At 39.2% G+C, this 23,181-nt stretch overlaps 1 protein-coding gene across 10 annotated transcripts in view; it reads right to left on the bottom strand.

Annotated features, from left to right (window-relative positions):
* Positions 1–1,082: 1,082 nt before the first annotated feature.
* The window catches only part of LDLRAD4 (low density lipoprotein receptor class A domain containing 4), a 314,887-nt gene continuing 292,788 nt past the window's right edge, over positions 1,083–23,181 (bottom strand). For all 10 annotated transcript variants that reach the window (XM_067537464.1, XM_067537460.1, XM_067537462.1 and 7 more), the window contains 2 exons: positions 13,248–13,301; positions 1,083–11,898 (listed from right to left, as the gene is read on the bottom strand). In XM_067537464.1, coding sequence (XP_067393565.1) covers positions 11,356–11,898; positions 13,248–13,301 — 597 coding nt within the window. In that variant the 3' untranslated portion in view covers positions 1,083–11,355. The remainder of the gene's footprint in view (positions 11,899–13,247; positions 13,302–23,181) is intronic.

Below are 23,181 nucleotides of genomic sequence, written 5' to 3'. Positions count from 1 at the left end.
AAGACAAGAATTGAAATGCCAGTAGTGAAAAAGGAAAATAGCTGGTAACAGGGTTGTTGTTTGTCAATAAGCATATACTCAAGATTTAAATAATCAAGTCATTTGAAAGCATGGCCAAATATACCACAATATAAAGTAGCAAATACATCACTCCATTGGCTCCTCCTCTATTTCAGAATAGAAATCAAAGTCTGGTCCTTATGTACAAAGCCCTTACTAGCTTGGGACCAGGCTGTCTCAGAGACTCTCTCATCCTCTACAGGAACAGAGATTAAAACCAAGGTTTAGGTTGTTAGAATGCTCTATTGTTCAGAGACTAAGCACCACAATCCAACAATGAAACTCTGCTGGAAGAAATCAGACACCTGCAAGCCTGAGTTCAGATCAAAATGTGGGATAAAATTATTCTTGGGGAAAAGTGGTAAGTAAAAAAAAAAGATCACCATGTAATACATGGGCCTTGATACCTGGCATGAAGAGAATAACCCATGTTCTTAGGGACTTTTCATTCTTCATAATTTTGTTTGACTCGCCTATACCAATGTGAGAGGCCCTTTAAAATACCATTGATGGACACATTTTGAACTATCTTATTAAGACTTGTCTCACAAAGATGGATGATTTTCATAGGATCATTCATGCTGATCTCTTATGAGCCAACTAGTCTAGCTCACTCCCCACCCCCATATCATGGTAAGATTGATTTAATTTTAATCAATGGACAAAGAGGACCTGGTTTTTTTCAGGACTAATGTAAATTAGTTTTTACTCAACCTTTTTAACTCTAGGGTTTAGGGAATATAGTATTTACTACACTGGGTCAGACCACAGATCCATCAATCCTGGTATCATACTCAGGCAATGGTCAATAACTAATCCTTCAAATGAGATCCCCCATTAAAAAGGAAGTCTAGATAGATAATCTATTCATTTAAACTATCCTAATCAGCAGTTCCTTTTAGTACCTCACTTATTTATATTTTAAGAGACAACTAATTCCATTCTCCAGGACTCCCTAATTAATTATCAGGAGTCAGAACCAAACCAGAAACAATCTGTTTACTAGGACAGTCATTAACTGTGGAGGAAAAAGAAGGGTGGATATATAGGATGATCAAAGGCAGCCATAGAGGATCAGTTTGATGTTAGCCCCCTTTCACATTTGTGGCTTCCTTGGTTTGAGGAGAAAATAAATTAATCGGGAGACAAATGTATTTCACGATTTTTAATAATTTTGTGCTATGGTTTGACCAGAGCATATTAAGAACAAGCATAAAATCTGTATTTAAAACTAACAACAGCACTTAGAGCAACATCTTTCTTTAAAAGTATTGCAATAACAGACCTTAGGTCTAAAAACTAGGACATCACCATTTGCTCAATTAAAAGAGGCAGATACATAACAGATGAAATCTTTTTTTCCTGTATATAACTGGGAGTTATGTTGGTAAATAAGCAACAGGTTGATTGTGTTAAAGAAAAATAAAAAAAGTATTTAAAGCAAGCCCAGGTTTGTCACAGCTTCACATAAACAGCTACTGAGAAGCTCCAACACAGTTGTAAAAAAAGACTTTTTCTTTTAATAGAGTTGTTTTTAAAACAATAAAATTTAAATGAAGGATTAAATATTGTGGCTAGTGCTGTACATATTTCAGAATAACTTGAAACAAAATGGACAAAAGGCCAGACAGACATGTTGAAAATGTGATTCTGAAAGCCACAAAGTTGGAAACACAAAAAAAATTATACAGCAATAAAGCATATTAGGCTGTAAAATAATAACTAGCAATAAACAACAAAAAATGGTCAAAGCTCTGAAAACAGGCATTGGTCTGATGGTAATTCTAGGTAGAACAGCCTGATCAATGTACACACTGTCATGAAACACTCTGACTACAGAGGCACTAGATAGCTGAGAGCCACAAAAGATAAAATGTCTTAGCAATGCTTAGCTAGCCTTTGTACTGCAAGTAAAGAAAGGATTGTTTTGTTAAAGGATATTAAGCTGAATTATTTTTGTTTTTTATTTTTGCTGTCCAGCAGTAAGCTGCCTTGGGCTCTCATAATTTCTAGTCAAAGTTCTTTTTCAATCATGGATGCCTGCTGTGCTTTGTAGTAAATGGGAAGCGTGAACACAGACCTATGCATACACTTAATAGATTTTATAATATTTTCACTGCAGCTTCAAAGCAGATTAGTTAATTTAAAAGGAGACAGCATCTTGTTTGGTCCACTCAGTCTGTAAATTTCATTATTGTGAATCATACTCTAGACTCCCCCTGCAAAAGGTTTGCTCTGTAAATATTCTTCATAGTCAAGGTTTTTTCTAGACACAGACCTTCTACTGCAGTGCAAACAGAAATGTGGAAATGGTCAGCAAGACCTATTTGCAAAACTGTCACTTTGTGCCTGACAAACAATGAACAAGTTAACAAACAACCATCATAAAGTACGCTGATTTCAGGTATGTTATCTGCTTATTGGATAGCACAGCACAATACACAGAGAGGGATGGGACGGAGCAACTTGCAAGGGCATGAGGAGGGACTGGCCACAAAATCTACACAGTTCTTTAAAACAAAACAACCGTGATCAATAGTCAGGTACACGACTCCTGTGATAGTTTATTTAAAAGATATTTAGAGACAAACGGATAGCTGAAGTTTCAGGTCAATACTGAGAGAAGTCATGATAGGCCAATAAAAGGACAAACTAAATTCTTGAGTGCTATGGATCTGATCCAAAGCCCATTGAAATCAATGGGAGTCTTACCATTGTCTTCAGCAGGCTTTGGATGAGGCCCCCTGAGTTTTGGTGTAGCGTTTAACTAAATATCTGAAAAACCAACAAAAACATCACCTCAAACATATTTCAACACAGTGCTATGTTATGCTTCTGGTTAAAGCCTGACAAGTATAAAAAAGTCACCACTTGTCAGAGGATTATTCAATCTTTGACAGTTAAGCTTTTATATCATTTACCTTCCCGGGCTATTTAAAACAAGTAGTGTAGAAAAGTAAGTACACTATACGCAATTCTAAACTCAAACTTTGTGTTTGTTTTCCTGAGGTATTTGCTTTACCCAACAAGCCACGCCAAGAGTGCTCATGGACAACCAAAAGTGCGGAAAGGGCCTGGCCATACACAACAAAGCACCAGTCAAACTGCAGAAGACTTTTCTTGCTTGTCAGCCTTAAAACCAATTGACTTCCCCTCCCCCCGCCGCTCAGAATCGAAAGCTTAGGCCTAGTCTACATGAAAAAAGGTTTGCTGTACAGATGTAATTATACTGGGAAACCCTCCTAGCATAGACTAAGGTTACGCTGGCAAAAGCTTAAACCAGTTTCCTGAAGGACAAAAGCTAGACCACAGTAAAAAGACTATTATGCCAGTATAACTGTGTCTACACTTGGGCTTTTGTTGGTATAAAATGTCATAAAAAAATAAGTCACATGCCTAATAGGCATCCCTATACTGGCAAAAGTTTTAAGTGTAGATCTGGCCTTACACCACTTCTCACTGGGCTTGGACAGGTCTATACTACTCAGTATTAGCCCCAGTTCAGCTATCACTGGTCAGGAATTAACATAGCCGCAGTGCTTCAAACCCCAAGTGAGAACAAGGAAAGTTGCAGATTGAAACACTTCAGTATGCTCCAGTTTCAATCAGCAGTAAGATAAACCAGTGTAAATTACAGATTTCCTTGTCTAGTACACCAAGGGTTTGTACCATGGCAGCGATAGATTGCTGAATCCTGAATGCAGACAAAGCCTTAAGAGTACAGACTGGAAGAAGGGTTGTGTATCAGATATAGGTGCAATGCAAAGGCTGGTTTTGTTTTTGCAAACTCTGTTGGGCTACTTTTGATGTTTGCAGGGTTGGTTTTGATCCCAGTCCCAATTTATTCAAGGCCCATTCAGTGTCATAGGGTTTGGGTAAAAAGGTTCTAGATTTCTGGCCCATCTCTAGGTCAATAAGATAACTGAGGGTATAAATAAAATATCTGCTGGAGAAGAAGTAACTAATACTGGTCCAACTCGGCAACAGCAAGGTGGCAACAAAGAACAGAAGCATCTAGTTGCAAAGTTAAAGCTGTGAAGGTTTGTTTGTTTTGTTTTTCTTTTTCCTTAAAGTGACACACACAAAAAAGAATGATCTTCACTGCAAAGATGCATCAAACAAGCAGTTGCTATATACAGGCTGGTCAAAAGTGATTTGTTCAAACTCTTCTTTTCCCTTATGATATTATATTGACATTTAATAGGAAAATAAAATACATAGACTTTTTGTCATTTGTATGCATTCATTTGTAAATTTTCTTACAAAAGAGGACCAAGCACATAAGTAGGCATTCACAAAGTCTATGCCATTTTTTGTGTTAAAATTGGTATCATCTATACATTATCTTACAGTATTAACAATGTCTTTTTTGTTTGTTTGTTCTACCCATTGGGTAGGATATGTGCATAATATATTCAAGTTATATACAGCACCTTACAAATAAAACTCAGAAGAAGAGACAGACAACTGAAAAAGCACCATTTTAAGTGAGGCACAACAAAGGTGGGAGCATAGGGCCTCATCCAAAGTTCACTGAAATCAGTGGGAGTCTTTCCATTGACTTCAATGGGCTCTGGATCCGGTCCTTAGCGTGCAAGCGGATTCCTACCTGCTCAGACCTGAACGTGAGGCCCCTTCATTGCTTACAAACTACTAACATGCAAACCTCCTCAAAATTATATCTAATATATATGTATATATTTATTTATTTATTAATACCCCTACCACAGCAGACAGACACGCACAAACTGAGGAGAGAAAGGATGAAGAAAAAGAGAGCTTTGTCACCCACGAGATCCGAACACATACCATGTGGTTTCAGAAAGCTCACATACCAAACCATTTAAAGCAGCAGCAGCAGCAACAGCAGCAGCAATATAGCAAAGAAATGAAACAGTCATCTCTGGCAGTAAATCACATACAAGATAGGGTTTGGAGAGACGGCGGGGGGTATTCTTCATTCTTCTTCATTGTGTTTTAAACACAATAAGGTTAAATCTTTTAGCATTAAAGCGATGCTAGCTTTGCTTGTATTCCTTCTAAAGATGTAACGCAGAATATGCCAAGGCAGAAGAACAGCCAGAAGGAGAGTTTTTGACATTTGCAATACAAACCAAGCTCAACTTTTCCTACTTTGCTTTGAGAGCAGGGAAATGTAGAGTGAATGAGTGCAAGTGAGGTGTTAGTGGCCTTTAAATAAGCAAAATATTTGTGGCTGGTTTATAAAGCATTAATTAGGTTCTAAATTTTGCACTGGACATTGTTGGGATAAAACACTTCATCTATACCGAGCCTTGCCTACATTTGGAAGAGTTTGCTGGTATAACTATACCCATAGAGGTATACTGGTAACCCCCTGGTGGAGATGCAGCTTATATCAGCAAAAGATCTTATACCAGTTCCCCAAATGGAGTACACTAGACCAGCAAAAGGACTTTTTTGCTATTTTTTAAACTGCATTTACATTAGGGTTTTTGCTAGCATACCTATGTTAGTCAAGGGACGGTGAAAAAAAAAACATCCCGACTGACACTGCTATGCCAGCAAAAGTGCTACGTGTAGACCAGGTCTGAGCCAACATTAGCAGGTGGGTCTTGGTCTGGATTTTAAATTGGGACCCCATAACAAGTATACATTTTAATTTAAAAAGGAAATGTAGCAAGTAAAGAGGAATCAAAATGAAACTCTGAAAGTTCAGCTGAAACTATGTAACTCAGACAAATCCCCACACGGGTTTTTTACATGTCAAATGTTGCTATGAGGGTATCTATAGATTTTAAACAATTCTATGACAGTACCTCCTAGGGAGAGGGAAAAGGTTAAAACAAAAGTGACACATCTGGGGTTAATTTAAGGGAGCATACACAAAGGGAAAGGCCAAACATATTTCACAAGATTTTTGTAACAGCCCTTAAATGAAACAGAAAACAAAAGTAACCTAAAGCAAAACTTAATCTGAGCCAACTCTCAAATGTGGGTCCCTTGTTACTACCACCTAGGTTTGTTAGAGACAATGTGCTTCGGTAGTTTAAAAAATATGTTTCACTACAGTACCTCAGTACAAGTGGTCTCCGGCTGAGGAGTCCCAAAGATATAAGGGCCGCTTTCAAATGCATCCTAAAGAGGAGAGCTGTTGGATGGAAGATGCCCTGTGCCTCATGTCAGAGTTGGGAAGCTGGGCAGCAAAAACTGTACAGCTGGTCAAAGCAGGGTACATTATTCGAAGGGCAAAAACAGGTACTCATCACACTTTCAACCACTGCCCAGGCATGTAACCCAGCAATGTTCAACAGTAGGATTCAAAATAGTTTACTACAGCATTAAAGGGACATTTTAAAACCGTCTCATGACACAAAATAAACCCACGCAGCATCCCTGGAAGATGGTTATAGCAGAATAACTAATATCTGGATAACTAGATCAGACAGACAGCATGTGTGCGTGTCTATGTGCGCAAACACACACACATGCAATGACGACACATGGCATGCATCAAGAGTGTTAAAGCTATGAGAGTTCCTGGAAAAACCCATTAACCAAATCCCAATAAATCCTTTCAAACACACCAGCAGGTGTTTTGTTTATTTCTCATGCTTAAAAGTTTTTTAAGAATACTTTTAGATTGCGGGTATTTTTACTGGTACTATTTTTTGTATTTCTCTGCCTGTAAAGCCAGGTTGCCGTAGTTACCATGAGTGTGCAGGCCTCAGAATCAAAGAAATGTTAGTTATAAAACATTTTTAAAACCTTCAAACATTTCTTACAAATGAAGGTGTCAGTTTTAAGGTTCAAGATCACACAATCTGTCAGGGCTAGAAATGAATGCTTCCTACAGTAGAACACTAGAAATTCTGCACTCTGAGTTCTTCATTAGGATAAAGCTTTTTCCCTAGTGAATTGTACTATTCTTGGAGCAGTGTAATTTCAATCCCCGTTTTCACCTGATCCACATTTATAGGAAAAAATTTAGTGGCAGGGTCTATTTCATTTGAAGCCAGCAGTATTCAGATTTAGAACATTAGAAGCAACTCCAGCTGGGATGGATTAGTGGGCAGAATGAAAATGAGGACAAAGGTGCAAAATAAATTCAATGAATTCCATCGTTCCAATTAATTCCATGGTTGCAGACACAAAAATAAAGGAAGTTATTCTGCTTATCGTGACTGCGTACATAAAACGTGTGTGCGTTTTCTCACATAGACAGAGTAAATAACAGTGTGGTAAAATGTTATCCGCATGAGTTTGGGTTAGATGGATTACTCATGAGTGACAAAGCCATGAGTGGGGTTTATGGAAATCATCCCAAACAAATTATGACAAAACCTTCCTATCACACCACAGTATCATATATTCTTTATATGCCATACACCTTTCAGAAATGCTATTTTAAGAATGCCTGAGAGAGTTTTAACATTTTTATTGGGACTACTTTTCATCTCTCATTCATACCTTAAAAGACAGGTGCTTCAAATACCAGGAGACCAACTGTACTGTGCTCAGAAGTCAGGCATATCTCTAAAAATAGGCCCAAGAGATTTTTCTGCAATTCCAGGGCTACAAGTAAATGATATGGATCACACTGGGAAGTTGGGAATCTCCACTTCCTGATAGTATACAGCTCCCTTTTCTAGCCCTGTAAAACCACCAGGCAGCACACACTGAAGATTAGACATTTTTCTAACTAGAAAAGCTGACACCAGTCCAACATCTGAAACTTGTCCACTCTGGGCCTTGAAACAGGCACGGCAATTTTGGGGAAGAATGCTACATTTGTGGTGGAGAGGAGGAGGGTATATCTTTTTCTGACAGATTAATTTTTAAAAAGTGACAGCTGTTTGAAGTTCCTCAGAAATGTGGAGTGTTTGAGTAAATCTTGGGGAAGATGGGTTATTGGGCAGAGGGCAAGAGAGGCAGTCAAAGGTGCATGCTAAATTGATTTGTCACATTATTCTGCAATTTATCACATGGAAAAACCCTCCACATATGTGGTATATTTGTGTATATTTTATATATAATATACATACATGCACACATACACAAAAATATACCACGTATGTGGCGTTTTATCCATGTGATGAACTGTAGAACATATATAAATTTAGTGGTTTTAAAAAATGACATTTGGGGGGCTAGGACCTTACAGTATATGGTCCTAAATCTTTTTACAAAGAATTCTCCAGAATTGCTGCACAGAATTTACCTCCCTTGAGAGGATGCCATTTCTGAGCCTGAACAGATTGATAGTGACTTCTTGTTTGATATCATTTTTTCTTGTTTTCTATTTCAGAGTTCAGTTCTAACAGTACTGCTGTGTTCTCTGTTCCCTATGAGCAGAAAGAAAGAGCACTCCTTTGTAATACTGTTGGCAGAATCTACATCAGAGATGACTAATATTCATTAAGATATAATCAGAATGAAGTCTAAAAATCACTTTGTGGAGAGCTGATGAAATGTGTTACTTCCTTTGCAGCATTTGTAACCCTCGTTCAAGGAAACCTAACAGACCACTTTGGTAGGCGTTTTCTTCTGTATGTGCATACATCATATCCATCAATGTTAATAGGATTTGCACTGACACACTGGGACACTAGGATGGAAAGATTGTGAAGAGTTATCTTCAAAGAAGATACGCTCCCAAGACATGGCTTTGAAGTCAATCGATGTGGTCTTTCATGCAATCTGCAGAGCAGTGGGAAAGCTTGTATGAAAACTGGTCCAATGCCAAGGCCTGCCCACCTGCCACAGTGGTGCCCTGACAGAATGACAATTGAGTTCCATTTGTTCTTGACCTAGATGCCTCAGGGCTGAATAATCCTGATCTAGGCAACAGCAAAGTATAAATCTGACTAGGTCTTGACTTTCTGCTCACCTGCAACAGCAATGAAGTAACTGAAGTCTGAAAAGAAACATTTTTTCTTAAACTGTGGATATTGCCTCTGGCCTAATCCTGCAGGTCATCTGTAAAATCTTAATTCCAAGATGTTTTACTCCTAGAAACTATAAAAGGCAAGAGCTATAATCGGCAGACAGCTAGTCAGTCAACCCATAAACATCTGTGCTCTGAGTATTAAGTAAGGGAAACTGCTAAATCCAGTCTCCTACTTCTCCTTTCAAATATATCTACATAAATAAAAAGGGTTCACTCTACATTACCAGGGGCAATTCAGATCAAGAACCAAGCAGATTCTGATCGGTTATAAATGGGGCTGTCTGTTCAGAACATAGTTATTCCAATATTCATCAAGCTAGAATAGGACAAAGTCGCCTCACTAAGGAAGTTATCTATACAGAGACCCATAAAACGGACACACACACGCGTACACACACGCTGTTTTGGCATTAAAACTCTGCATAGATCAAAGATTCACTTCAGTAATCAATGTTTCAATCAAGCCCTCTAGTATGTAGAAGTCATACAGAAATCCAACCTTCAGCGATCGGAACAGGTCCTGTATAATGCAGTACTTTTCTGCAAGTGCATTCGTTGGTTGCTGCTGTTAACAAAGCACTAGACTTAAGACCATAGAAAAAGTGAGACCGTACAGTGAAAACTCTACTACACATATATATTAGGAATATTAAAACTAAGACTCTAAAGATTCTTATTTTCTTTTAAAGTCCATTTCCAAAATGCATTTTAAGTGCATGTTGTGCTTTATCTGTGTGCTCTTGAAGTCACTATCGCCATTCTTCAATTGCCTTCCAATTCTTGCATTAGCTTCAGCACAGAAACTGACCATGGAAAGCAAAACCCTAAATAACATTCTACAGGTAGACACATATCTTCCATTTACTTTAAAACCAGTATTGCAAAAACAGGGCTGAACCCTACACACACACGAGTAATCTTTACTCATATGCATAGTCCCACTGGACTCCTTGCATGAGTAAGGGTTTGCAGGATCAGGCCCATAAGAAAAGGCTAATGGCTTACAGTGAGATTAACTGGGCTCCCAAGTCATTTCCAATAGCTTTCTAATGCTGCAGAAACCATTGCCAACATCACTAGCACTATAAAAAGTATCAAATGTGTAGCAGAAACTGCATAGGAGGGGGTGCGGTTATTGAGCTCCACTTGTTTAAACAGGATGGATCGCCAATACTGAATTTAAATACAAAACGGACAGTAAAATGCATAAGAAAGAGTCACATATTTTAACAGCATTACGCGGGTGGGAGAGGGGGGACAGGCCTACCTTGCATTTTTAAACAATTTATTGCATAACCTCAGGATATGTGACTAAATATATTTTGGGCTACAGTGAAGACAAAATCTCTAAAACCTTAAGTATTAACAATATGGCATTGTGAAAACGAGAAAAAAAATGGCAGCGCTTTGTTAATAATTAATATAAATTAGCATGTTTGGGATTTTGTTTTGCTTTTAATGAAACAAATGGCCTAAATTGTATAATAGCTAAAACAACCTAAATGATGTGAAATGCTGGAATTTCATGTTTGCTTACTTCCATCCAAAAGTCTCCAAGACACTTCATTGATGCACTGTTATTTTAATGCAAATACTGCAAAGAAAACAACGTGTTAAGTGTCCCTGTATTTCCTGATTTATGTAAGTCAATAGATGTTAGGCTAAAACCAACAATCCCCTTTCAGTGACAAATACTGAGGGAAGGGGCAAACTCCTCCAGACTACTCCTGGGGCCTAATCATTATTCCACAGGTGAAAAGACAACAGATAGAAGAACTTCACGTAAAACAGTTCCCTCATATATATATTTTTTTAAACATTAAGATAGTGCAACTTTTTAAAACACATTTTTCACAACACAGATTAACTCCTTGCATTCATCTAATTTCTCAACTTTACACCTTGGCACACAAAACAGGAATTTGATTCATATAAAAAAAATTCCACACCTTGGGAGAAAAAAGCAAACTGGCCAATTCTTCCCCCATTTACCTAGCAAAACTTTCTTCTCATCTTCTTCTTTCTGCCATTCAGTTAATATAAAACAGGCTGTACAAGCCTAATTTCTGTGCTAAGTTTCCTTTTAGAATTAAATAATTCAAATAGTTTATTTAAAAAAAATAATATATATTTTCCCCCAAAACACTGCTCATGGCCAAACTGAATGGAAGTTGGTATTATCTCAATCCACTTTGCATGCAATTCCCCTGAAAGGAATCAGAAACAAAGAACTGGTTTGCACGTTTGGTTTTACTAAATTGTACCACGTGTAAATTAACAACATTGTGCACAGGAATACGGAGATTTTCCTCCACACTCCTGTTTGATTCTCTTGTCTTCAGTTCAAGTGAATCTGGAAAAGTAACTTAGACAAGGTTTCCTGGTTTCCTGTCTTTGCCTTTAATAGGGACTATTGTGCTCTCTGAATTGTTCTGCTGAAACTGAAGCCTGCTCCCCCTCTGTGCTGAAGGAGGTGCATTGCTGTGCTGGTGATGGAAAAAAGAGGAGCCTGGGTAATTACCCATGACCTCACTGTATGTTGGGGGTGGTCCTTCCATCCTTCCATTACTGCTATAATTGGTTGCACTTATGCCCGAATTGCTGCTTGGTGGGCAGGGGCCCCCATTGTACATTGAAATGTCGATCAAGTCACTGTCAAAAATGGTTCTGTTGGGTGGGGCCCTGACAGATTCTCGATTGAGTTCCATCTGCTGTTCTGGGTCCCGGAGCTGCAGCGTGCATGGCCCTTGGTATGGTGGCGGCTCTTCTCCATCAGAGAGGGAGATGGTCGGAGGAAGGTCAATCTCATGCTGCATGTAAGGGTAGGTTGGCTGGAAGCGACTGAAACGGTCCCGCTGCATGAACGATGGAGCGGTGAACCTGTCCCTGGACCGTGGGGCATACATGATCTGAAAAGGTAAGAGGGAGATGTGAATCCACTTCCAAACATCACCCAGCAAAGCATTACGGACAGTAATTATTTATAAAGGGTCAACAAAGAAAATGGTTCTGGCCTCAAGGAGCTGGCAAGCAAGCTCAGACCCTGATTAAACAAGTCACATGCATGTGTGCATGCGCACACAGTCACAGGGTATGACTGCAGCTCATGTAGATAAATTCAAAACAGCTTTAATCTAGCTAGCTCGGATACCAGAGCAGTGAAGTTTCAGCAGCACTTACGTCAGCACAGGCTGTACAAGCCTGCGCTGAGTAGGGCCCAAGCATAATTTTTTCAGGCCTAGTACAAACTTTTAACACGGGCCCCCTCCCGTAATAGGAGTAATGGGAGTTGCAGCCTGGGCCGGGTCCCCCAAGGCCTCCGGACTCTGGTAAAGTGTACCCTTCTCCTCCGCCCCCCATTCTCTCCCCCCATCATGTGGGAGCCCTGGCCCTGAACCCTGGATAACTACTTGCACGGCTAGCCTGCACTGAAGCTCATGTTGAAGTGCTTACTGCTGCAGCTTTACTATTCTGGTATTTGAGCTAGCTAGATCAAAGCTAGTTTGGGTATGTCTACACAAGCTGCAATCACTCCCTCTGATTGCAGTGCAGACACACACACACACATGCCCATCAGTGTTGGTGAATCTAGTAGAAGTAATATGTGAATGGCTTTCAAAAGGAAGAGTGTTCCCTATAAATTTTATTCTCCCACCTCTTGTCAAGTTATAAAATGTCATAAAACACAGAGGAAAAAAAGAGGGAGGAAAAAAGATTCTTCTTCTTTGAAGACAAAATATTTCAGAAAAGTTATTTCTGTTTCCACCCCTAAAATACATTAGTTGACTTTTGGATAGTGGGAGCCTTTCTTCCTACACAGATTAATATCTTGCTTTGTAGGGGTCAGGAAATCCAGATAGTCATTTTAACTGAATTGAAAAAGGTCTGAGACATCACACGCTCACTATAAGAAAACATCATCTGTTTCCTTCCACCTCAACACTTAGCCAGGGCCCCAATGCTACAGCATGGTCCCATGCTCCACTGCAAAATCCTGTTGCTTTCAAAGAGATCTTGTGAAGACTTACAATGTAAAGAAAATGATTCACTTTGTCTAATCAATAGGAATTATGGGAACCCAAAACCTTTCAGGCTTAAAGTTACTAAATCATTGCTTTATTCTTTTGATTTATGTTAAAAGGACTTATCTGACCAACTTGTAGGCACACCAACCAAACAGTATTTTTTGAGGAAAGGGAAATATGTGTTAGAAGCAGTAAAGCAAATCATTGGAGGTTACCAAGAAATTAAGCATTACCTCTGAAGCACCTTGTCGTGACACTGAGTTGTCTGAAGGCCACAAGCACCGTTCCTAGCAGGAGAAAGAAAACAGAGGAGAATAATTGACTTCTTGCATGATTTTTATCTCAACATAGGAGAATTTTTCAGATCAATCAGTCATCAAAAGAAACATTATTAAAAAGTAAGTTTGGAGTTCACAGAGGATAAATCCATCAATGGCTATTAGCCAGGATGGGCAATGATGCAAAACCATGGTCTGAAGTGTCCCTAGCCTCTGTTGCCAGAAGCTGGGAATGGGCAACGGGATGGATCACTTGATGATTACCTGTTCTGTTCATTCCCTCTGACGCACCTGGTGTTGGCCACTGTCAGAAGATGGGTAGATGTACCATTGGTCTGACCCAATATGGCCATTCTTATGGTCTTATGTTAACCTATCACCTTTTCTACTATTGAAATCTGAACCCAGAACTCAGTCAAGAACAGAGAAAGCAAACAGAGCGTGACATTCAAGCTAAACCATCTCTAAAAATTTGCTCTCTTTCATTTAATACAAGTTTACACATCTTCCTGTTTTTCTTGAGTTGCACGTGACTTTCCTCACCTTTCTTGCAATACTATGGGCTACTGCTTAAGAGTCAAATGGTCCACAACAGAATCTAATGTTCATGATCTCATTGCTTGCTTACACACACACACACACAATCTCTTTGGCCAATCCAAGAATAGAGCAGTGTACAATTACAACCATTCAGGGTAACGAAGGTTTCACGCACCAATTTCCATTCCTCAATCCCCTTCCCCAGCTGTCTTCTCCCCACTAAGGATTTTCTTTTATATGCCACTATTTTTTTCTCGACACTTTATAACATTATAACATTTATAACATTAAGGGCAGAATGAAAGCACTAATGAAAAATAAGAAAATGTCAATATGGGAAAAAAACATGTATTGTTTTTTCAGTATATTTTTATTTTCAGAGTGGCAAAAACTACCTTAATGGCTTTATTTTACTTGAAAATATAACAGCTGAAAAGAACACAGCTTTAAGATAAATCCAAAAGGGATAAGAGAAGCAGTAAAGCACAGAAATTCAATCTAAATGTGGCAAAATCAACATGTTATTTCTAAGAGGCAATTGGCTTTCCTGAAGCATCTCAGTCGTGAAAAGTTTCTTGGAACTTAATCAAGTTCTGCCATTATACAAGTATAAGAAATGCATGGAACAGGAAAGGGCTATTTGGCCAAGGGACTTGTCCCTTTTTGGTTTATTGTAAATCTCACCTTCCTGCTTTTTCACCATGCCCCTCAATCTTCCTCTATGTAGAAACAAATCTAGGTAGATGTCCCTGGAGCTCATTTACATACTCTCTGCTTCCCTTCTCTTCCTTGTTAAGGTATGGGATCTTTATTCATTTTACAGGAGTTGTTCTGCCTCAGTTTTCCATTGTTCATTTTGATCCTTTTCCAGTATAAGAAATGTGTATCTGCTTTACTAATCCCTACCATAAAGAGACTACACTAGAAAAAAAGAAAGCAAAGCAAAGGTAGCTAAGGTTTGACTAAGACTACACTCAGAACTCATGGTGAGGGGCAACTGTGCTCCTTTAGTGTCAAGGAGGAAGGGGAAAGATGTCATCTAATGCATAGCATTGAGTCAGGTTCCCTGTACATCAAGGGCTGCAGAAGGGCTTATCTACATGGCATGTTATATAGTATAAGGTAAGATCTGAATTTACACTGGTATAATTATAGTGGTTTAACTACCTGGACGGACGTTCTTATTGTAGAAGAAGAAGGTTTTTTTCCAGTTTACCTTATGTAGTTTTGCAAGCATTTTAAGCCAAACTGAAAAATGCCACTCTTATCCAGAGTAAGACTGTCCATGCAATGCAGGGAATTATACTAGTATAACTACAGCAATTTACCTATACTAATATAATTATACTGATACAACTTTCCATGCAGACAAGGCCTAAAGCTAATCACATGAAGGGGATACAGGGAGAAAGTGAGTACTTCGTTAAGTAAATTTCTGCTGCAACCTGTAAAAACTTCCTAGAGAAACAGAGAGAGGTATGCTGCCCTAAAAGAGCAATTAGAAACAAATTTAATGAGATTGAACAAACAAAATGCAAAAAAGGAGGAAAGGTGCCAAAATAGGGAAAAGGGAAGTGAACAGAAAAAAGTGAAAAAGATAGAAAAGAGAATGGGATGGGGGCAGAGAAGTAAAGAGAGAAAAAGACAAAAGAGAAATAAATGCATGTGGACAGCCTTCTTTATAATTTTCTTTAATTAGATTTTATATATTGGATATTGTAAGGTTCTGCAAAAAATCTTTTGCATTTAATATCAAGCACTACATGTTTCTCACCTTCTTATTTAGTACAATTTAGTTTGTTAGGTGCTATTACAATGGGGGGTGAGGGGTGGGATGGGAGAGGGGATTTCCTAAATTAATTTAATGTTTCTTATTTTTAAATGTAAAATTTAATATAATTAAGAGGTTTGCTGAATCAAGGATGAAGATTCCATAAAAGTAATTTGGGTTTTTTCCCTCAGTCTATTAAAAAACAAACAAACAAACAAACATCTTATCTCCATTATGAAAGGAGGCATGTATTTAGCCAAAGGCAGTTCTGGCTGCACAGGTACATGACACCAAGTTAGGTCTTTTCAGCCACTTTGCCATGCTTGAAATTATTTCATCCATCAAAAGGAACATTTTAATTTTTTCCCCTTATTCTCTCCAAGTCCCCATACTTGTGGATTTCATCTGACAGCCAGAAGATGAAAAGTACAGGTGAGTTCTCACTCTCAGCTGCTGGCTGCCAGCCAGAGGGCTTCCTCATCTCCCTTCCTGGAATCTGAAGTTGCATCAATTAAAATAAGGTAAAGATTTTATAGTATTGTATTTGTATTTTCTCTCCCTCTCTCTCTCTATCAATCAATACACTGAGATATAGTAATTCCGTACTAAAACTAAAATCTATCTATACCTCAACTTATTTTCACTCATCAATTGATCAATAGATATAAACGTATCAAAAACTACTTTCCCTTACCTAATAGTAGACAAGTCATTTTCTTAAAATAAAGGAGTTGTGATTTTTAGACTCAAATGAAGTACCTGGTGCCTCTCAGCCCTGGCACCAGCTCCTGCCACTCCACCAGCCAATACCCAGCTCTGTGCTGCTGGCTAGGGATGGGGAGGGTGAGCTACAAGAAGTTTGCCTCCATAGTGGCTGCCTCCTGGCTTAAATTCTTTTACCATGTGTTGCTAAGCTGGGTTATGGCATCTGTGCCACTTAGGATGTTGTGGGGTTTTTAATATTCTAACTGAAGGGCTGCTGTTCAATTATGTTTTTAAAGATATGGTTTCTATATTAACAATACAACGAGAGTCCCGTGGCACCTTAAAGACTAACAAATTTATTTGGGCATAAACTCTCATGGGCAGAAACCCACTTTGTCAGATGCATATGTATTATATTATATATGCATATATTAACAGTGATGCCGCCCAGGCGAAACTGGGAGCGTATGGGATCTGGCTCCCTAGTAGGGTAGATGATGGGCATTCTCTCTACAATACATCATAACAGATCCTAAAAATCAAACATTAAAAATGGGATCAGAGTAATTTTTTTTCTGATTCCAATTTAAAACTATCAGGGCCAGAGACCACCTAGCTGCAACCCAGTTCCAAAGGCTCAGACAACTTTTCCTCCAGGGACTTTTGGTTAACAAACTGAGAGATTTGGATAATCCTGCAAACCGTCATTCACCTGGCTCAAAGTAGTCCCATTGGAGTTAGTGGGACTGGGGAAAGGGTTTGCTGAACTGGGCTCCAAGATCTATAATTAGGAAGAACAATTTCATGTATGGACCCTTAAATTTGATTTGTTTCAAATAGCATTAGATTTTGGGATGGAAGATGATATGTCTCTTCATTCTGCTAAAACTAATAATTAAAAAATATTAAAAGTACAAATCTTAGGGTTGCAGCTGGGTCTTCTCAAGGGTATAGCGATAGTTAATATTCCTGATTTTGGTAATAATTTTTGAAAAGAAGCTATAGGTTTAGGTCCTGAAATAATAATGGCAGTTGATAAAGCTTATTTTATACACACTAAAAGATCTAAAAATAATGATAATACAAGTCAAGGTTTAGCCCTTGTGAGATTGGATGTTCCCAGTAGAATATATTTTGAAAATGTTGTATTAGCATGCTTACAGTAGAAAGGCATATCATACGTACAGACAAGAGTGACCAATGATTAAAATCAAAGCATTCCTCTCTTTCTGAAATTAAGATTACTGTTCCTTTCTCCCACCCAAGCTGTTGTCCACCAACACTTTTTGCAGATGAAATTTTTTTGAGTGTAGTTTTTAATTTTGACCGTAGGTGGCAGTAACAGGTTGGATTCAGCACCTCATTCTTCTGACTGTTTTTAGGATAAGCCAGCATACACTAGTTCTCTCCTCTCCACAATCTATTTTTTCTTTGGAGGCATAGACGGTCATATTTTGTAATGATCGCCAACACTTCCCCTTTAGAACATAAGCAAAGCAAAACTGTTGTACGCCCCAATATAAAAAGCAAGCATTACAAGATTTCTCTTTCCCTTAGAAATGGTACTTCCTAAGTGCAGGCAGAATGATGGTGTCTTGCACAAGGATGTGCAATGACAAAGAGAAAGGGTACTGGGATGGTAAGAGGGAAATTAATGAGGGAAAGAGCTGCATTTAAACTTGTCTTCTGACTAGCTACAACTAGCAGAAATAATGACTATGAATACACTTAAAGCTTTAACATTCTTCAACTTCACTGTACTTTACTGTACAAGCATTAGCTAACCTTCAAGTCATCCCATAAGGTGAGTGAATATTATTATCCTCACTTTGCATTTGAAGAATGACTTCCTCAAGGCACCCAAGGGAGTCAGCAGCAGATTAGAATCCAGGAGTTCCTGGCTCCTTTTCCCATGCTCTGATCTCCAGACTATGCGGCCCTCATTAAAGGTGATGCTGTGCCTTTATTAGGTAGGCTTCAAACAATTATGGCCAAAACATTCCAATAAATGAGTGGTGTTTTAAATAAAATATTGTGGCTTTATGTTTACTCATATCACAAAACCACCAAAGAATTTGCCATAACTGACCATTTCTGCTTAACAGCTCATGGGTTAGTGCCCTCTTTTGGGACTGCAGGAGGAGACATACAAGACCCAATTCCTCTCACTTCATGGATGAGGGAGAAAGGCAATTCAGCCCAATTCAAATCAGAGTCCCTTCTGTCGCTACTTCTTGAGGAGAAGGCATACATGAGCCAATCCGCCTGCACTTGAGCAGCAGTCAGAGAGAGCAGGCAATACATGTCAAATCCCCTCCTGACAACTTTGGGATACTGCAAACTGGAAGTCCAACTCTGTGCACAAGGGTTAATGAAGAGGGCAATGAGGGTGAACTACACGCTATGCTCTGGTGATAAAGTTATACTGTTAGCACTTATTTCCTGGGGCTGTTCCCTAGGGACTTATTCCCACTGGGTTTCTTTTATTTCTGAAGTTAAAATAGTGGAAAGAAAAATAGGCAATGCTGGGCTTCCAGCAGTGGATAGGACTAGTAATGCTAATGCAATAAAAAAGGAAATACAATTTAAAGGGGATCAATCAAAGCCAAAGTGTAACATCATGAAGCCAATCCCTGGAGTTTTCATATTATTTGACAGTTTATTTTGTTGCTGTCATCATCGTTCCACTAAGGCCACGGCGGCTGTTTGTTACTTTTCTCCTGAATTGGCTGTTCCAGCTAAATTCAGGAAGAGCACAGCACTTTCACAACTGCTTTCCTGGAACTGTATCTCAGAGTACCAGACAGGCATTATCAATGTACATACTAATGAAAGCTGACTGGCTCTAACAGCTATGCCTCCCACAGAGATTGGAAGCAGGGATGCTGGGGCCAATCATTTGCGAGTGTCTTGCATGACGCATGCCTCCTATGGCACTCTGCAAGGGATTTTTTGCTGCCAGGAGTGGGCCTGGGGCCCTTAAAATGTTCAGAACTCTTTCAACATCCATTTTAGATCAGTGGTGCATAGAGAGAGAGAGAGAGAGAGAGAGAGAAATCAACATAGGAATGTCAGAAGTTTGCGAAATGTCCTTCCACAGGTCATTTTCAAAATCTGCTTTCTCCCAATGTCCCCACTGACAGTGCTGCTTATTCCACTATGGGTTAACCACCAGAGGGGAACATTTATATTTAGTTCCTGGCCTTGCAGATGGGAGAGTATGATGGCCACCCTGCTCCAGTGTCTCTGGTTACATTCTGATGGAATCATTTTGATTTATCAAGACGGCTGAAATTTCAATTCTCATAGAACATCGATCCACAATTCTCAGTTCCTTAATTTGGATCCAAAAAGATGGCATCTGCACCATCTGCTCGTATATCCCCAAGAGGCCATTGTCCTGAGCTGATAGAAGCAGTCTGTAGTACATGATATGCTACATAGTATGACACTGGATGATGGCACTTTGCTAGCGAAACAGCACTGGGCCTGCTCCTGGATATGTACACACTAATTTACTTCCCACCAGATGTTACATACTATGTAACATTTGCCTTCCCACTCAATTGCCTTCATTTACCTTAGCTACTTCACCTTTAACTTGGTAGCCTAGCACCGCTTATCCCACTATGGGTTGAACAGCAGGGGGCAACATTTAATATTCTGTTAATCAATGTCTGTACATTTTAGGTCACCTTTACAATACAAATCTAACCCTGTGACTGTCTCTCAACACAGTGTAACCCTGCAGTGTAGGTGAGACTTGTTTCTCTAAATATAATACAAAAGCGTGGGATATTTCCATTACGATTTGAAGTCATGGTTAGGTTCCATCTACACTGAAGAATGGTTTTTTTTTAACCAGTGTTTCTCAACCTTTTAGGTAGCAAGTATCCCCTCACGTCTGAAAATTTTAAAAAGTACCCCAACACTCAATTTTCCGCTCTGAGAAATACAATTGTTTTCCCCTTTACCGCTGGACAACTGTATTTCTTGTAAAGCAGGAGAGTTCTGAGTTCTGCAGTGCTATGTGGCTGTGGCAGATCACAAAACCCCCTGCTGTGTCTCCCTTTCCTCCTCCTCCCCTTCCTCCATATAGGAGCAAAGGTCAACACCAGCCAATCGCTATGGTATTCTCACACATGTGGGAACTTTTGAGGTATGAGCAGGCACTACAGTGGATAGCAGTGGATAGCAGCACTCCCCATGGCCGTCCCTAAGGGGGTGTGGGCTTGGGACAAATCACACTGTGTGGGCCTCCTGCCTCCCAGCTGGGAGCTGGGACCGGGCGGGAAGCAGGCAGCTGTCACCTGGCTTCCCCAGAAGTCGGTGGCTGCCGCTTGCCTCACTTCACTGGGGTTTTTGCCGCTTACCCCCTGCCTGTGTCTCACGTACCCCAAGGGATACGCGTACCACAGGTTGAGAAACTATGTTTTTAACCACACTGGCAGAGAGCAAGACTAGTTATGTAGTAGAACCATAATTGTCTGCTTGAAGCAAAACTGCTATGGAAAATTAATTGGGCCTGATTTAGATACATGTGATTTTTCAGCACATTAAATCAAGAAAAGTAGAGGAAAGACTGGAGAAAAGTAAAACATAAAAGAAAGAAGAGAATTGATGGGTACAAAGGAAAGCACATTTCAGCTCAAGCCCAGTCAGTTCTCAGCACCTTTTTTTTTTTTTTTTTTTTTTTTAAATAAGAGCCACTGTCATTTTCCAGGACCAGTCCCTTTTTTCCTTTGAAAAGCTGGGATGTCAATATTGACAATTCTTGTGATTTTATTGCAAATGTTGTGATATTTGGTGTTAATTTTTAATGCCCAACTGCATGAATCAAGAGATTGTATGAGAATTCCAATTTTTTAAAAAGTTAGTTTCTGGCTCTCAAGTTTGCAAAGAAAATCTTGAAAATGTGAAGCAAGTGCACCATCTCTGTAAAGACTCCAAAATCTGAAGGCAAATAAAAAGAACCTAAAATCTATTATTTTAAAAAAGATCTGATGATTTTTAAGCCAATATCATGATTTTTAAACACCTGAGGTTGGCAATACTAGGAGGCAGAATTTTAATCTATTCATTTCAATCATGGTTTTTGAATCATGAATAAAAAACATGAACTATCTGTGTTTCTTGTCTTTGTGGCATCAGAAACCTGTTTGATCTAGCTACAGTTCAGATATCAGCAGAAGTGATTAAGCAGCACCAGCAATGGTTATGATAAAAGGAGCAAATCTAAGCATTGTGCAAACATGAACTCATATGAAAATGACTTCAGAGCTGCCCAGTGTATATAATTCAAATTAAAACAAAAGGGGCTAAAATTCTGTCTTCAGTTACATCTGTGTGATCTCAATGAAGTCAATGGAATTGCCTGGGAGTAAGTAAGCAACAGCAGTGCACTTTCTTTAGCCATTAGCAGTCAGTAAGCATTCTAAATCTTTCTCAGTCTGCACACCTTACTCACTGCTCCCATGACACAGAACCCAGTTATCGTCATCATCAATTAAAAGAGAACAAGGCATGCAAAAAACTTAAAGGAACACTGCCAGGTTGAAACCTTAAAAGAGAATTAAAAAAAATATATATCTATGTGACTTCTCTTACTTTTCATCATTGAACCTGTTTGTTTACCTGGTGCATTTCACTTGGTTTAGACAATGAAAACAGACTACTCATTTTCAATGCTGGTTCACACACTAGTTCATTTTCTGGTTTTCATGAACTGGCACAATCCTTCACTAATTGGACTGTGAACATCGCAGGGGAATGTTTATTGTTTTTAACGTAACTGTTTCTATTGGAAATTCCCTCTAGTTTTATTGACGTGCCTAAGGATATGTCTACACTGCAATGTAATCCCAGGATTAGTAGAACTCGAGTTAGCACACCCCAGGTTTGTTAACCTAGTGCTTGAGCATCTACATTCATTTGTAACCCAAGGTCAGAAATTGTTGAACTCTTGATCCCAACCTGGGGCTCCTGCATCTACACAGCATTATGTGGGCCTGAGTCCAACCACCCATAGCCCAGATTTTCTAGTGCCCTTCCAAAATGTAGCTGCTCAAGCTCTTTGTTTGTGATGCAGTGGGGGAAAATATGACTATCTGAGAACAAAGGAAGTCAGCCCATGGGATTGTGAGATACTTTTGGAGGATTTCTAGAGCACGAGTCCAGTGTGTCTGTGTCTGCATTGACTCAGACTCCAACACTTCGCCCCCGTGTGGTTCTTGGACTTTGGGTCCAAGACCTGGGTTAATGCGATGTGTGAGTAGACGGAAGAGGGGTTAGGCTTCAGTCTCAGTTGAACCGTGATTCTACTGCAATGTAAACAAGCCCCAAGTGTTTGCAGAATCAAGCTTGATCCAAAGCCCACTGAAGTCAACAGGAGTTTTCTGCTGACTCAGTTAGCTTTGGATCAGGTCCTTACTTAGAAAACATCCCAATACTACCATCTGCAAAAAATGGCAACATTTTTTAAAGTAAAATTCTTGGCTGAATAGAAATAAAATTAACAACAGGGATGGCAACCCCATCCCAGCCACTTGGACCCCAGCCCAGTTTCTTGACTCTTCCCAGCCACAGGACCTTAACTGTCATTATTTAAAAGGGTACCATCAATCTGAAATTTAGTTGTTATTTTTTAAACGAGTTAAAAGTTATTTCAGGCACTGTACCTGCTCCTCCCTTCCCAGTGCCAAATTACATTTTCTTATGTACAAACAGATGTTTTTCTGTCCACAATTGCTATGAGCAGGACCCACCCCAACAACAGGGGATATTGACTATACATGGAAAATCTTGAAATGGACTATTGTATGCATTTGACAGCACTCTGCATTAAAAAAAAAGGAGAGGAAAAATATTTCTTAA

Source organism: Emydura macquarii, unplaced genomic scaffold (genome assembly GCF_026122565.2).
Source record: "Emydura macquarii macquarii isolate MOO-44397 ecotype Brisbane River unplaced genomic scaffold, CSIRO-AGI_Emac_v2 contig_431, whole genome shotgun sequence".
NCBI lineage: Eukaryota > Metazoa > Chordata > Testudines > Chelidae > Emydura > Emydura macquarii.
The sequence above is the reverse complement of the archived record's forward strand: the minus strand, read 5'-3'. Positions and strand labels throughout refer to the sequence as shown.